Consider the following 16,397-nt stretch of genomic DNA (forward strand, 5'->3'; position numbering starts at 1 on the left):
GTCGAAGTGCCAGAGAGCGAAGCCACCTCTGAAGACCGTGGATCCTTGACTCAAATCACCAGAAACTCTTTAGCAGAGATCTTGTGTGGAATTGTGCAAACAGGCAGCCTCGAGGGTAGACACCATCAGGCCCAGCACGTGCATGCAAGCCTGGAGGGATGACTGTCTGCTGAACAATAGAAACTGAATTGCCTCCTGCAATGTCTGGACTTGTTCCTGAGGAAGAAACACTCTGACTGAGCCGAGTCCAGAGTCAGACCCAGATAGGCCATTTTTAGTGAACAGAACCAAAGCAGATTCCTGAATGTTCAGGATCCCTCCGAAGTCCATCAGAGCAGTTGCCGACTCCGCTCGCAGAAGATCATCCAGGTACCCCAGTACCACAATCCCCCACTGACTCAAGCAATGCCAGCACCGAGGCCAACAATCCAGTGAAGACCTGAGTAGCGGAGGTGTGACCAAAGGTCAGTGCCACAAACTGATAATGCTCCTCGTCTACGGCAAACGGAGGAAGAGCTGGCGACCAGCACATATTAGAATGTGCAGGTAGGCGTCCTTGATGTTGAAAGAAGCGAGAAGAAATCCCCCTGATGTAGGGACACCACTACCATGTGAATGGAATCCATGCAAAACTTCTGTACTTGCACTAAGCAGTTTTAGCGCATTGAGGTCCAGAATTGGATGTACCTTGCCTTCCTTCCTGGGAACTGTAAAGAGGTTTGAGTAAAAAATCCTTGAAAATGTTCCGAAGTCGGAACCGGAACAATCACCCCTTGAAATAAGTCTTGCACTGCCCCAAAGCAACCCCGCAAATGATCTGGGGACAAGTGCAGGTTGGAAGGGAAAAAACCTTTCCGGAGAACAAGACCAAACTCAATCTCGTAGCCTGATTAAATAACTTTGAGGACTCACTTGACCTGTACCAGGGAGGTTCGTGGATCTGGAAATCAGCAAAGACATCCCCCCACCCCAGATACGGGTGAGGGTGCCCCCTCATGAAGAGGCAGCCTTGTCCGCAGGTCTGGCAGACCCCGCTCGTGGCTTGCCAGACCAGGTCCTCTTGGAACCTCGTGGAGGCCCTGACTTTTTATCCCCAATCTTGAGATCCTGAGACGAAGAGGGAGATCAGATAAGGCATTCTTAGAAGTCTAATCCACAGACCAGCATTTGAGCCAAACAATACCCTGAAGGACCACTGCTGATACAGACAGCCTAGAAATCAAAGGAGCCGCATCCAAAGAGGCATCACAGACAGACAAACTGTAGCTCCTGAACCAACCGATCTACCAGCACTGCAAAGACAGGAAAAAAGCTATTCTCCCTTTGCTCGCAGAAGATCGTCCAGGGACCCCAGTACCGCAATGCCCCGCTGAGTCACACAATGCCAGCACCAGGGCCAACACTTTTGTGAAGACCCGAGGGGCGGAGGCAAGACCAAAGGTTCACGCCACAAACCAATAAAGCTCCTCATCCACGGCAAAACGGAGGAAGCGTTGGTGACCGGCACATATTAGAATGTGCAGGTAGGCGTCCTTGATGATGTCGATAGAAGCGAGAAGAAATTTCCCTGATGTAGGGATGCCACTACCGTGTGAATGGACTCCACCCGGAACTTCTGTACTCATACCAACAGTTTAGCGCCTTAAGGTCCAGAATTGGACGTACCTTGCCTTCTTTCCTGGGAGCTGTAAAGAGGTTGGAGTAAAAATCCCAGAAAATGTTCCGAAATCAGAACCATCACCCCTTGAAGGAACAAGTCTTTCACTACCACAAAGAGACCTGTAAGTTATCTGGGGACAAGTGCAGGTTGGAATAACTTCGTGGACCCACATGTCCTATACCAGGGAGGACCATGGATCCAGAAACCAAAGACGTCCACTCCACCCCACCCCAGAGGCGGGTGAGAGCACCCCTTCATGCACAGCCAGCTTGGTCCGAATGTCTGGAAGAGCCCGCTCGTGGCTTGCCAGACCAGGTCCTCCTGGAACCTCCAGTGCAGGCCCTGACTTTTGATCCCTTGTCTTGAGACCCTGAGGTACAAAAAAACCTCTTCTGAGCCGAGGAGAATGGCCCACGTCTACAACGGGGCTCCTTGCCCTTGGTAGCCTTCGGAAAAACAGGTACGCTCCCCCCCCCCCCCCCATGAGACCCTTAACAATGTCATCCAAGCAAGCTTCAAACAGGCAATCCCCTACAAGGGGGGGGGGGAAATCATATAAGGCCTTCTTAGAAGTCTGGTCCTCATACCAGTGTTTCTGCAAGGTGATACGCCGAAGAACCATCTTAGGTATCATCTTAGGCTGTTCACTTTACTGGGTACATGTAAGTGCCGGTTCACACTACTCCGCCTTGTCAGGCGACTTGGTCGCCTAACAAGTCGTGCTCCATTCTGTGCAATGGGAACCGTTCTAATGGAGCGACTCAAGTCGCTCTGACTTAGAAAAGGTTCCTGCACTACTTTTGGCCGAAGTCGGAGCGACTTGCATTGACTTCCATTATGTGAAGTGCACGGCGACTTGTTCAAGTCGCCCCGAAGTCTTGTCGCCATAGTGTGAACCGACTCTAAGGGTTTACAACCATTTTAAAGCGTGACATGTTGGATATCTGTTTACTCGCACAACCTCAACATTTATTTTTTAACAAACAAATTGGGTGGGTAATCTATTGTGTTTGTGTGCCCTTAAATTAACTTTAGTGTATTTTTTACTGAAATTTTGTACTTGAAAAATCGATGCACAAAAAATGTGCGACATAAAAAATTGGAACTACCACAATTTTCTTTTCTAGGATGTCTGCTTTTGGAAAATATGCACATGTTTGGAGTTTGAACTAGTCAGAAATTATAAAATTTAAACCGTGAAAGGGTTAAAAGGCACAAGATTTAGGAAAATGTGCATGTGTTGCAGAGATGTACTGCATGTTTTTCTTTTTGTTTTGCCCCGACATACACTTTGACACCCTTGGACAATATGCCTGCCACACTCTTCCTGCATTATGGACATCTTACCTGCTGCTGTGAAACCTGCCCATCTAAAAATTGTGAGTTCGCTGACTGGATCTCCTGGTCCAGCCCTTTATACTTGTCTGGTTCACTGTTCCAGCCCCGTCTTGTCCCTTCACCTAAAAGTGCCTGCAAAAATCACATTAGAAATGGTTAGCATCTAGAGTATAAAATTACTTTTAAACCTTAATGGGTTAATGCATAATTTTTACAAAAATAAGACAACGTAGTGTATGTATGTATAATCAGTGAGAAAGATCATATAACAGAAAAATAAAAATCAGCAAGTTCAGCGAGTAATTTGTTCTCCTACTTTAGGCATATATTCACAACGGTCTCTTGGGTTAGCAAACAATGTTATTCGAATAGGTTTAACTATGTGAACTATTTTTGCTGGTCCTATGTACTAAAAAATTTTGCAACATACAACTCTTTCTACTATCACCAGTATAACTCATGTTTTGTTTCACTGAAAATATAAAGGCTGTCAGATTAGGCCAAATATATGCATGGAAAAATATTTTAGAGACTGGGCTATGTGTGCCCCTATGTGAAAGCACAATGGACACAACAGGTCCTCTTTAACCGCTTGCCGACCAGCTGCTTAAGTTTTAATGCGGCAGGTCGGCTCTGTCCCGTGAAACGATGTACCTGTACGTCGCTTCGCGAGACCGCTAGTGGGGGGCATGCGCACCTATTGGCCAAAGGGGGAGCCACCCAGCAGATCCGGCGGCTGCTAAGTCCGCCGGGCACCCGCGATCGCTCCCTGTAGAGACAGAGCGGCGGTACTGTCTGTAATGAACACGTCTTGTGTTCCTCCTATTTAGGAACACAGATTTCTGTGTGGGAGAAAGGCTTACTGAATGAACACAGTTAGAAAGTACTTCCTAGGGACACATTTAACCCTTTGATCACCCCTGGTGTTAACCCCTTCCCAGCCAGTGTCATTAGTACAGTAACTGCATATTTTTAGCACTGATTACTGTAGTAATGTCACTGGTCCCCCCAAAAGTGTAAAAAATGTCAGTTATGGGTCTGATCTGTCCACCGCAATGTCGCAGTCCTGCTAAAAATCGCTGATTGCCGCCATTACTGGTAAAAAAAAAAAAAAAAGAAAGAAAATCTTTCCCCTAGTTTGTGTAGACGCAAAAACTTTTGCACAAGTTAACTGCTGTGGGTACTGCTGGCTGGCGGGTACTGCTGTGAGTAATGCTGGCTGGTGTGGTGGTGGGTACTGCTGCGGGTAGTGTTGGTGGTGGGTACTGCTGAGGGTACTGTTGGTGGTGTGTACCGCTGCGGGTACTGTTGGTGGTGTGTACCACTGCGGGTACTGTTGGTGGTGGGTACTGCTGTGGGTACTGTTGGTGGTGGGTAGTGCTGTAGGTACTGTTTGCGAAGTTAGGAGTGGCGCAGAGCCGATGCCTCCTGCAGCTCCGCTCTCCTCGGTCTCCTCTCACAGGCGGAGTGCATTTTATATCACTCCGCCTGTGACAGAACAGAGCCAGAACTACACAGGAAGCATCGGCTCCGTTCTGTCAGCTCAGCTCTGACACAGACAGCTGCGATATCGCCCGCCCGTGTGTCAGCCAGACATCCCAAGTCTCTGGCATGCGGGCAGCAGCTGTCTGTGTCATAGACACATAACACGGAGAATCGTAAACATTCTAAATTGTGATCGCGGGGGATGAATTGAGATCGCGATTCCTGTACGATTAATCGTGCAGCTCTACTATATAGATGCTTTTTATTGGGAATTTTTAAATAAATTGTGTTGCACGATCACCTTTGTCTTTTTGCTTTTATGCTACATGCCATCTGCTGTCTGATGGGGAAGACATGCACTAAGGTGAAAAGCGGTTGCTGTGGAAGAATCTCTGGATGTTTTGGTGCTTTTATCCATTCAAAGCGTTAGTGGTCCCTGGGACCTCTGGTGAGCGCACTATTTTTGTATTTCACATGTTGGAGCACTTGATTTATGGGAAGAGATTTAAGTCCAATATTCTACACTGGTTGTGGTCACAGAGATTGATGTGCAACACAAACTATCGTCACTTTATTTGCAGTGGACTGTGATATTCATTTATATTCCACTGACACTTTGTTGGTTTTATGTTTTTTTGGGGTGATGCACACACACTCATTTTTTTCTTCAGGTTTATTCATTTATATTGAGAACATATGTTTTTTCCATAACAGTGCCTGCCTTACTTTACTATTTACTTAATTGTTTTGTGTGTGTGTGTGTGTATCACATTTACAGGGGCAGCAGTTATTTTGCAAGTTTATTACACATTTACAGGGTTGGCGCCTTTGATTGGTATAGATCCAGGACATTATTTGGCCACCACAGCACAGACAATAAGTCTAGTAACCTGAGAACAGAGCAAGTGATGCACACACATACTCCCTCCACAGTATGACCTAGTACTGTTCACCAAGGAGACGACACGTCACAGACTCAAACAGCTGCTAGAAAGCGCGATCTCGCTCACCTGCCGGTTTTTCTTTTCAGCTAAGGCCTGAACAGATGGACTGGTCATCTGATCCTTCATTTCCTGTGTTGGAAGACAAAAATACCTTTATCAGTTACAGTTTGAAATCTAAATCAATTGTCCATCAGCTCTTGGGAACTGAAAATCTAAAGACGATTTTGCTTGTGACAACAAATGGCATAACTAAAAAAGATAAAAGAAAAAAGTGATGACCTGCTGCAAATTTAGCAATGTATTTCAAATCGATTTTCACCTCAGGCAATAAATCAGACAGGAAAATGTCAGCACTCTTCATGGCAATCACATGACAATTCAAAAGGAATTGAACAGCCATAAAAGCACAAGCTTTAGTTTCTCATTTCCGGCTAAAGGCCTTGAAGCCCAACTCCAACCAAAACCTCTCTTAATTTTAAATCAAACTGGGAAGGGTTGCTACTTTGTCAGTAACAAATTCCTGACATGTCACACTATAGAGATTAACAAAATATTTTTCAGAAAAACGGTCTCTTATCATTGAATGCAATCCTTTAGCTCTAATCCAGTGACTTTGCCGAAGCGAAGACGTTTATGTCAGTCTGCTGCAGACAGAAGGAAGCATTTCCTTAAGCTGGATACACACTATACAATTTTTTTTAGATTTACCAAAACTATATAATATGAGGTCAAACCTAAACATTTTTAAGATGTATGCCATCAGACAGGCCCTTGGGCTACACAGTTGATGGTAAATCTAAAGGAAATCTAACAACAAAAGTTGGATCGTGTGTATCCAGCTTTAAGCTGGATACACAAGATCCAACTTTTGTGGTTAGATTTCCTTCAGATTTACCTTTTCTATGTAGTGCAAGGGCCTGCCAGATTGCATACAAATTGAAAGTGTTTAGGTTTGATCTCATATTATATGGTTTTGGTAAGTCTAAAGGAAAAAATCTTCAGAAAATCTTATAGTGTGTATGGCCCATTAGTTTCCATTCCCCTCACACTGCAACATTTGTAGAAAGTTACAAGATGAGAGGCTGGCGCAGGGGCTGATTAGTGACAGTCAAGCACTGCACAGGCACCGGGAGTTGCAGAAACACTACAGTCCATTTAATTTAGTTTCCTACGAGTCATGTTTACATCTATGCATTTTATGGAAAGGGCCAGGAACTTTTTTCAGATTTTTGGTTCCATAAACTTCAATGGATCAAAAACGTGTATTGAAAAATGCAAAATGCACCTGGAATATGCAAACTGCAACCTGCGAAGGTGTGAACCATGCCTTAGCTGGTATCTCAGTCCAGGTAGTGAATGCTGACCGTGAACGATGCATGAACAAAGATGGTGGGGTTGATTTACTAAAACTGGAGGGTGCAAAATCTGGTGCAGCTCTGCATAGAAACCAATCAGCTTCCAGTTTTTTTTGTCAAAGCTTAAACAAGCAGAAGATAGAAGCCGATTGGCTACCATGCAGAGCTGCACCAGATTTTACACTCTCCAGTTTTAGTAACAGAAAAACGGCTAAAGTCATCAGCAGTACCTGGACCTCTGTGATAGGCAAATTCCTGATTGTTTTACGCTTACAAATTTAGCATGCATGCACTCAACATGAAAAAATATATTGGGTGCTAGCTTAATTTTAAATGCTGTCATTGTAGGGGATATCTCTTCCTTATCTGTTTTATACACATTGTCTTAAGCCTGGTACACACAATTAGTTTTTGGGGTTGAACTAAAAAAAAATCTGTCAGCTCCGCTTGGAGCTGCTGTACTAATGATCCACCATCAGTACAGCAATCACCCCCACTAAGCAGTTGTGTTCTGACAAGGTGATGTTATTAATGTTCCTCTGTTTCTTTTGTAAGTCTACCAGTCAGGTCTGATTGATTTAAAAACATAATTCCTCACTTTATTTTCATCAGTTGTCAAAGCAGAACAAAAATGTCTTGATAAAACCTGCTAAGAGGCCAAGTTCTATGTAAAGTTGCAGCTGCAAAAAAAAAAAAAAAGTCTTCTTTCTTCCAGCAGTTTATTTTTGTACAGGTCTATGGGCATGCAGTGTACACTCCTGGTGTCTGTAAGATGTTAGGAATGCAGCTGGGTGCCAAGATGATGTAACTCCAGCACAATGCACAGAAGTTACATGATCTAAGCAGACCAATAGTGGACCTTGAAGACTTTGACCTGGGGGAAAAAAATGGATATGCATTGCCTTCCATTGAAGTGTGCTGACGTTTTTTTTTATCAAGTGTTTACGTGCTGAATGTTAAATTGCTATGCATTTTACAGGTTATTTCCTCTGACACCACGTCCTGTCATTTTCCTGTTTGTGGGTTGAGAAAAGGAGTGAGGGAGAAAAATAGAGACACAAATAAATTTTTGTTTTTTTGGAGAGGCATTGGCAAATGGGATGTCTTGCAGAACGACCCTAATCATTGTGATTGTGCTAGCCATATTGAAGAGGAGGCGGATGGGACTGGGGCAAGCCAAATGGTACTATTGAGTCCGGCCATTGCTCACACAACGGGACAGTAAAGGGCCGTTTTGGACCTTATACAAGGCTTATACAAGGATGTCACTCACAATCTATTTCTACAAACCCTGCCATTGAACTACACTAGCCACTTCCAACTGCACCCTCCAAGGTGGCTGCTGTATGGGTTCTTGTAAGGCATAATAAAAAACATTTTTTTTTTTTTTTTAAATAGTATTCCATTGATGTGCATTAATGTGCCTTGCATTAAAATGCATACATGTAGCAACGCACCGCACATTACACACGCGTTGTGGTGTGAACATGACACATAGAAAACGATGGTTTCCTATGTGTCCTTGCGGTGACCTGTAGTCTTCCAGTGCAGTAACATGCAGGTCATTGCATGTGTGAACAGGGCTCAAAATTCCACTTTTATCAAGGTAGTTGATATTGTAAAAAGTGCATACAATCATGACAAGAATCAACAAAATATATAAAATACAATTAAAGAAATCCAGTACAACTCAAAAAATGTTATAAACTATATTTACAAAATATAGACAACTACCGGTAATTAAAGATGTAGCATTGCTTTCCTATGAAATAATTATTAAATAGTGAGCAGATAACAAAAGAACAGAAGAATCAACTCACTGCTGCTGCACAATGAAGATTTTGTAAAGCCCCGTACACACGCACAGATTGTTAGCCGTAAATTGTTGGCCAACGTCCGATCTGCCGATTGTAGGCTTGTTAGTATGATGCTTCTGACAAACAACTGCGAGTTTTCGGCCGAAAAAAATCTGGTGTGCATGCTATAAAACTTTTGTTGGCCAACAAAAAACGGCCGATTGTTCCTCAGTCAGTACAGATTTCGGCTGACAAAAATCAGATGAGCAAGACTGGGCATGCTCAGAGAAGAAAAAACACAGGGAAAGTCAACCATCACATGACATCCCTTCTGAAGTTGGTTTTGGTTGGCCAACAAAAGTCCAGTGCAAGTCTAGAGCACATTTCAACCAACAAACAACACTGGACAAAAGTTGGCCGAACAGTTGGCCAACAATCTGTGCGTGTGTACGGGGCTTATAAGGTTGACAGTGAATAGAAACCATAGGGTCGATTTACTTAAACCGCAAAATCTGGCGCAGCTGTGCATGGTAGCCAAACAGCTTCTAACTTCAGCTTGTTCAATTAAGCTTTGACAAAAAAAAAAACTGAACGCTGATTGGCTACCATACACAGCTGCACCAGATTTAGCAATCTCCAGTTTTAGAAAATCAACCCCCATGCCTATTTTTCCACGGACATACACACAAAAATATGAAAGGCCTCTGTAATTCACTTTGCAGGTGGGTTCTAGGCAGACACCAAATACCTGTGGGAAATGGCTCCACTTTATGTAAAATTCTCCCTGTGCCTTCACACAAGCCAATGCTATACATTCACTCAGATCCCTGCTGGGATTCTCACCTTGACACACTGCCGGGTTTCGCCGATGAAAGCTTTTCTCTGCTTCATCTCTGCTGGATCCAGACTGAACTTGCGAGGATTGGATTCAACAATACGTGATCAGAATAAAGGAAAACACCGTAGTAAATAGAGACAACAATTGACTTTCCTGTTTTGCTTCAGCTCTATTGTACCACAAGAGCTGACTGAATCTGCAAGGATAGCAGGACTGGCCTTCTGTCATAAAACCCCCAGAACAAAAATGATTCCTGGTTACATTGCTCAAAAAAAAAAAAGCATGGTATTTAATGCACCTAGCCCTAATCATCCTTTCTATATACCACATACAGTATATTGTCAAAAGCATTGGGATACGCCTTTATATGCACGTGAACTTTCACCCCTTGGAGCTTAAGCCTTTTTCTGACATATGTTGCTTACAAGTTAAAATCAGCATTTTTTGCTAGAAAATTACTTAGAACCCCAAACATTATAAATATTTTCTTTAGCAGAGCGCCTAGTGAATAAAATGGTGATTATTGCAATATTTTTTTATGTCACACGGTATTTGCGCAGTAAACATTTAAATGCAATTTTTTTGGGAAGAAAGAAACTTTCATGAATAAAAAAAAAAACAGTAAAGTTAGCCCAATTTTTTTGTATAATGTGAAAGATGATGTTACGCCGAGTAAATAAAAACCCAACATGTTATGCTTTAAAACTGCGCATATTTGTTGGCGACAAACTACGGTACTGTACTTAAAAGATCTCCATAGGCGACACTTTAAAATAATTTTTACGGTTGCCTATATAGAGTGATCGCGGCGACACCTCAAATGTGGTTTGAACACCGTTTACATACAGTATCTCACAAAAGTGAGTACACCCCTCACATTTTTGTAAATATTTTATTATATCTTTTCATGTGACAACACTGAAGAAATTACACTTTGCAACAATGTAATGTAGTGTGTACAGCTTGTATAACAGTGTAAATTTGCTATCCCGTCAAAAAAACTCAACACACAGCCATTAATGTCTAAACTGCTGGCAACAAAAGTGAGTACACCCCTAAGTTCAAATTTCTAAATTGGGCCCAAAGTGTTAATATTTTGTGTGACCAACATTATTTTCCAGCACTGCCTTAACCCTCTTGGGCATGGAGTTCACCAGAGCTTTGCAGGTTGCCACTGGAGTCCTCTTCCACTCCTCTATGATGACATCGTGGAGCTGGTGGATGTTAGAGACCTTGCGCTCCTCCACCTTCTGTTTGAGGATGCCCCACAGATGCTCAATAGGGTTTAGATCTGGAGACATGTTTGGCCAGTCCATCACCTTTACTCTCAACTTCTTTAGTAAGGCAGGTCTTGGAGGTGCGTTTGAGGTCATTATCATGTTGGAATACTGCCTTGCGGCCCAGTCTCCGAAGGGAGGGGATCATGCTCTGCTTCAGTATGTCACCGTACATGTTGGCATTTATAGTTACCTCAATGAACTGTAGCTCTCCAGTGCCGGTAGCACTCATGCAGCCCCAGATCACGACACTCCCACTACCATGCTTGACTGTAGGCAAGACACACTTGACTTTGAATGTCTGAGGGCTTTCTTGTGCATCATCTTTAGAAGAAGCTTCCGTCTGAGACAACAGCCATGCGGACCAATTTGATGCAGTATGCGGCGTATGGTCTGAGCACTGACAAACTGACCCCCCCCACCCACACCTTTCAAACTCTGAAGCAATGCTGGCCGCACTCATACGTCTATTTCCAAAAGACAACCTCTGGATATGAGACTGAGCATGTGCACTCAACTTCTTTGGTCGACCATGGCGAGGCCTGTTCTGAGTGGAACCTGTCCTGGTAAACCGATGTATGGTCTTGACCACCGTGGTACAGCTCAGTTTCAGGGTCCTACCAATCTTATAGCCTAGGCCATCTTTATGTAGAGCAACAATTATTTTTTTCCAGATTCTCAGAGAGTTCTGTGCCATGTTGAACTTCCAGTGACCAATATGAGAGAGTGAGAGCAATAACACCAAATTTAACACACCTACTCCCCATTCACACCTGAAACCTTGTAACACTAAGGAGTCACATGACACTGGGGAGGGAAAATGGCTGATTGAGCCCAATTCAAACATTTTGACTTAGGGGTGTACTCACTTTTGTTGGCAGCGGTTTAGACATTAATGGCTGTGTGTTGAGTTATTTTAAGGGGACAGCACATTTACACTGTTATACAAGCTGTACACTCACTACTTTACATTGTAGCAAAGTGTAATTTCTTCAGTGTTGTCACATGAAAAAATATAATAAAATATTTACAAAAATGTGAGGGGTGATCTCAGTTTTGTGAGATACTGTATGCGGACGTGACTTGCGTATGTGTTCGCTTCTGCGGGCTAACATGGAGGGCCTGGGCGCTTTACATTTTTTTTTCTTAATTATTTTCTTTTTACACTGTCCCTTTAAAAAAAAAAAATGTTTTTTTGATCACTTTTATTGCCGTCACAAGGAATGTAAACATCCCTTGTGACAGTAATAGACAGTGACAGGTTCTCTTTATGGAGGGATCTGGAGTTTAAAAGACCCCAAATCCCCCCTCTGCACTAAAAAAGCATTCAAAACGCCAAGTTTGGCTGTTTTGAATGCTGTAATTTTTTTCAAAATTTGGCCCCTTTACCCAGAAGTGATGCCATGACAACCCTTGGTTCTTACATCGGGGACCCGATCAACGCTGAAACTGGCTTAGTTCGGGTCTTCGGTCAGCCGGGGGACGTGCTGGCTGGTCACTCGGGTCTCAGACCGTCGGCTCTAAACAACAGTACTGAGGTGATGGCTCTAAATGCAGACATCACCCCGGTACAACCTCCTGAAGCTGAGGCCGAATATTTGCGTTCCATTGGTGCAAAGATATTTATGGCACCCCAGTCTTAGTCCATAAAGTTCAATATGGAGTTGGCCCACCCTTTGCACTAATAACAGCTTCATCTCTCTTCTGGGAAGACTGTCCGCAAGGTTTAGGAGTGTGTCTATGGGAATGTTTGACCATTCTTCCAGAAGCGCATTTGTGAGGTCAGGCACTGATGTTGAAGGCCTGGCTTGCAGTCTCCACTCTAATTCATCCCAAAGGTGTTCTATCGGGTTGAGGTCAGTTGGGAGCATGAAATCATCCAAAATGTCTTGGTATGCTGACGCCTTAAGAGTTCCCTTCACTGGAACTAAAGGGCAGAACCCAACCCCTGAAAAACAAACCCACACCATAATCCCCCCTCCACCAAATGATTTGGACCAGTGCACAAAGCAAGGTCCATAAAGACATGGATGGTGCGAGTTTGGGGTTGAGGAACTTGACTGGCCTGCACAGAGTCCTGACCTCAACCCAATAGAACACCTTTGGGATGAATTTGAGCAGAAACTGTGAGCCAGGCCTTCTCATCCAACATCAGATCCTGACCTCACAAATGCACTTCTGGAAAAATGGTCAAACATTCCCATAGACACACTCCTAAACCTTGCGGACAGCCTTCCCAGAAGAGTTGAAGCTGTTATAGCTGCAAAGGGTGGGCCAACTCAATATTGAACCCTACGGACTAGGACTGGGATGCCATTAAAGTTCATGTGTGTGTTATGGCAGGTGTCCCAATACTTTTGACAATATAGTGTACCTTCAGTAAGGTGTCACGAAGCAAGTATGAAAAGAACATAATAAGGGGAGGGCAGAGGAAAATGTTTCCCACTCATATGAAAGAAGGCAATCCTGGAATCCCTTCAGTTTCGCATGAACCCTGATTATCCCTGCCAGCCATTCATTTACTAGCCTTAAGCCCCGAACACACGATCAGATTATCGAACGATCTGTCTTCCATTTTTTGTGGCATGCTAGTCTGATGTGGAAAGTGAAGAGGTTTTTTTCATACCAATTTTCCCGTACGACAGAATTCTACTTCAGAAGTGATGTCATGTGTTGGATTGTTTTGTATGTGTTCTTTCGTCTCGGAGCATGCCTAGTCTTGCTCTTAAGATTTTTTTCTGTCGAAATCTGTACTAATGAGACAAAAATCGGATGTTGTATTACGGACGACAAAAATTTTATAGCCTGCACACCAGGATTTTGTCAGCCGAAAAGTCGGAGTTGGCTGTCGAAAGCACCATACTAACAATCCGAAAATCGGCAGATCGGTCGTCGGATGAATTTTCCCTTCAGATTTTCTTATCGTGTGTACGGACCTTTAGTGGTTAGATTTCTCCATCTGCGCTAAACGGTGACCATGAGTGAGAACAGGCCCTTCATCACTTTTTTTAAATCCCATTGTAGTTTTAAATACAGCAAATACAAAAAAAAAAAAAAAAAAAAATCAGTAAGAGGATAAAAACTGTCCCTTCCAGGGTCAGCACCACTAAACACTGATTTCAAAAAGATGCGTTTATTGTGTTAACATTGTAGCAGAGAACATCATGCCCAGCATTAGTATGCAAGTAAAGACCTATGCGCTCTGTTTGAGTGCAGCAGTCTCACCGCAGCAGTCTGACACACCCCCTGCCATGTCACAACAATAGTGCACCAATCAGGAAAGCTTGTGTTTCTTGCTGGTTTAGAGGGCAGAGATTTTCAGATGCAAATTATAGCTAGACATACAAGGCTAGAATTTAGGCAGAATCCTATTAAAATTCGAGCTTTGGGTGGCCCTGTGGAAAAAACTCATCTGAACAGGGACTGCAGCCAATGAGATGCAATCAGTATTCAGACAGCCACAGTTGCTGCAGGTGCTTGAATATAAAAGCCTGCAGTGGAGTTTCCTCCATCCACACTGTTGAGCGTTGATGGGGGAATATATTAAAGTGACATTAAAGGTTCATTAATAAAAAAAAATAAAATAAAAAACATGACATACTTACCTGCTCTGTGCAGTGGTTTTGCACAGAGCAGCTCCAAATCTCTGCACCTTCCTGTTGAGCCGAGACACCAACAGATCCACCTCCGGGATGCCCTACCGGAGACACAACTGATGAAACACCTCCGGATGAAGAGACCAATCCCCTTGGTCCAACGCCTGCCGACAGAGGTAATCCACCTGCCATTTTTCCACCCGGGAATGTATACGGCGGAGAGGGCTGGAACGAACTGCTCACCTTAGAATGCCAGCTACCTCCAGAGACGCCAAGACACTTCTCGTACCCACCTGGTGACTGACATAAGCCACGGCTGTGGCATTGTCCAATTGAATACGCACTAGCTACCTCCAGAGCCGCCAGGACTCTTCTTATGCCCCCCTGGTGATTGACATAAGCCACGACCTTGGCACTGTCAGATTCAATGTGCACTGGAAAACCCTGTAGACGATTCGTCCAATGTTCCAGGCATAGTCTGATCGCTCAGAGTTCCAAGATATTGATCAGTAGTCTGGACTCTTCCCATGTCCAGATCCCCTGAGCAGAATATTTGCCGAGGACGCCTCCCCAACCAGACAGGCTGGCATCCGTGGTAATCACTGCTGCCCCAGGTTTCCTGATTCTTTGTCTTGCAGCATCTCATGGAGCCATCCTTACATGCAGGGACTAGAGAGGAGTCTTCCTACACTGTGTGCATCAGCAAACACACAGCCCTGTAGCCTAGAATAGCACAGCGCTTGTTTATGCGCCTGTATACATAGGCACATTAAAATTAATGGGCTGTATTCTAGCTCAGTAAAAAAAATAAAAGGCTGTACTGAGTGTGTGCAAGAGGCGTGTGCTAAAGGCCTTTTGGTAAGATACTCCAAATAGGAAATCACTTCTAAAGGGATGCAGACCCTGGAATTTTCCCCGCATTAGAGCTTTGCAGATGCAGCAGCTGGTTGCTAATTAAGAAACCACTCCTATTAGATTCACTTCTGCACATGGGCACAGGCAAACGCACAGGGATTTCTTCAGAATAAAAACGTAGGAATCTGCAACAAAGTTTGTCAAAATCCTTGTAACATACATCAATCATCCAGAGGGGAATCTTTTTTTTCCTCGACAAAAGTGGAGTTACTCTTTAAGCGGATATCTGGATCTATTGGTGCCTTTCCAACGTGATACTTTACACCTATCTGTAATGCACTGTACTATGCTTTGACAGATAGTGAATGCCATTTATGTGGCCTTAAAGCACGATTTACTGAACACAGCACTTTTTCTGTACACATTTCCCATGTAGTGAATGGAACATTATTGCAGCTTGATTTATGCTTGGTCTGTGCAGTGTCTGGAAAAAGTACATGGAGTACTGGCAACTAAGCTGACAAAGTAAAATGTCAGACATCTGTTTTCACTAGCCTGTTCAAAGGAAACAGTACAAAAGTATTTGGAAATTGGCTAGTTGCTGTGGGCAACAACAGCATTTTTCATGTTTTTTTTTTTATTTTTAATTAGTCAAGTATGTTTGCCTGATCCAGCTTCTTTGGATAATGATTTTAGGTTTGTAGGCTAGGTATGACCATTATCCCGTCTGAACCTTCACAGGGTAATCCCCTGTCCCCTTCCTTTTGGCCTATCAATATGAAGAGCTGTGGATAGGACAAGATTAGACCAGGCAAACATAAAAAATTCCAACATGGTGTTGAAACTTTTCCTGATCAGAATGAACTGGGATTCCATGGCTGCACTGCCAGCACTTTACATAAGGCCCCAACTATAAAAGGATATTTATTGTCTCATCGAGGTCCTCAAGGTCCCACTCAATGCTCCTCAGGTTGTTACGTAGTTCATTTGTAGTCCAGTCCAGCTCCTCCCGGGTAGCAATAGAAGGATCCTGAAGAAGATCTGTCCATCGCTGAAACAGACCCTGTGCTGTGTTCACTGCTTTCTGGACTTCCCTGAAAAACAAAATAAAAGGAGCCAAGTAGGTGTCAGCACATGACCACAGTAGGTAAATATCTTGCCACATATGACCTCACATGGCCAGATTCAAACATGGTGTTACTGAATATATATCAAAGTCTGAGATGGGTATGATAGTGCTGGACTGAGGTATA

The 16,397-nt window shown here is 43.6% G+C and overlaps 1 protein-coding gene across 1 annotated transcript in view; it reads right to left on the bottom strand.

The window, feature by feature from the left end:
- STX6 (syntaxin 6) overlaps window positions 1-16,397 on the bottom strand; it is a 56,090-nt gene that overhangs the window by 20,071 nt on the left and 19,622 nt on the right. Inside the window, exons 2-5 of the mRNA XM_082264782.1 lie at window positions 16,069-16,238; window positions 9,422-9,516; window positions 5,494-5,556; window positions 3,008-3,130 (exon numbers count right to left, since the gene is read on the bottom strand). Of these exons, the coding sequence (XP_082120908.1) occupies window positions 3,008-3,130; window positions 5,494-5,556; window positions 9,422-9,516; window positions 16,069-16,238 (451 nt within the window). The remainder of the gene's footprint in view (window positions 1-3,007; window positions 3,131-5,493; window positions 5,557-9,421; window positions 9,517-16,068; window positions 16,239-16,397) is intronic.

The sequence above is a fragment of the Pelophylax lessonae genome, assembly GCF_965119305.1.
Source record: "Pelophylax lessonae genome assembly, chromosome: 8".
Taxonomy (NCBI): Eukaryota; Metazoa; Chordata; class Amphibia; order Anura; family Ranidae; genus Pelophylax; species Pelophylax lessonae.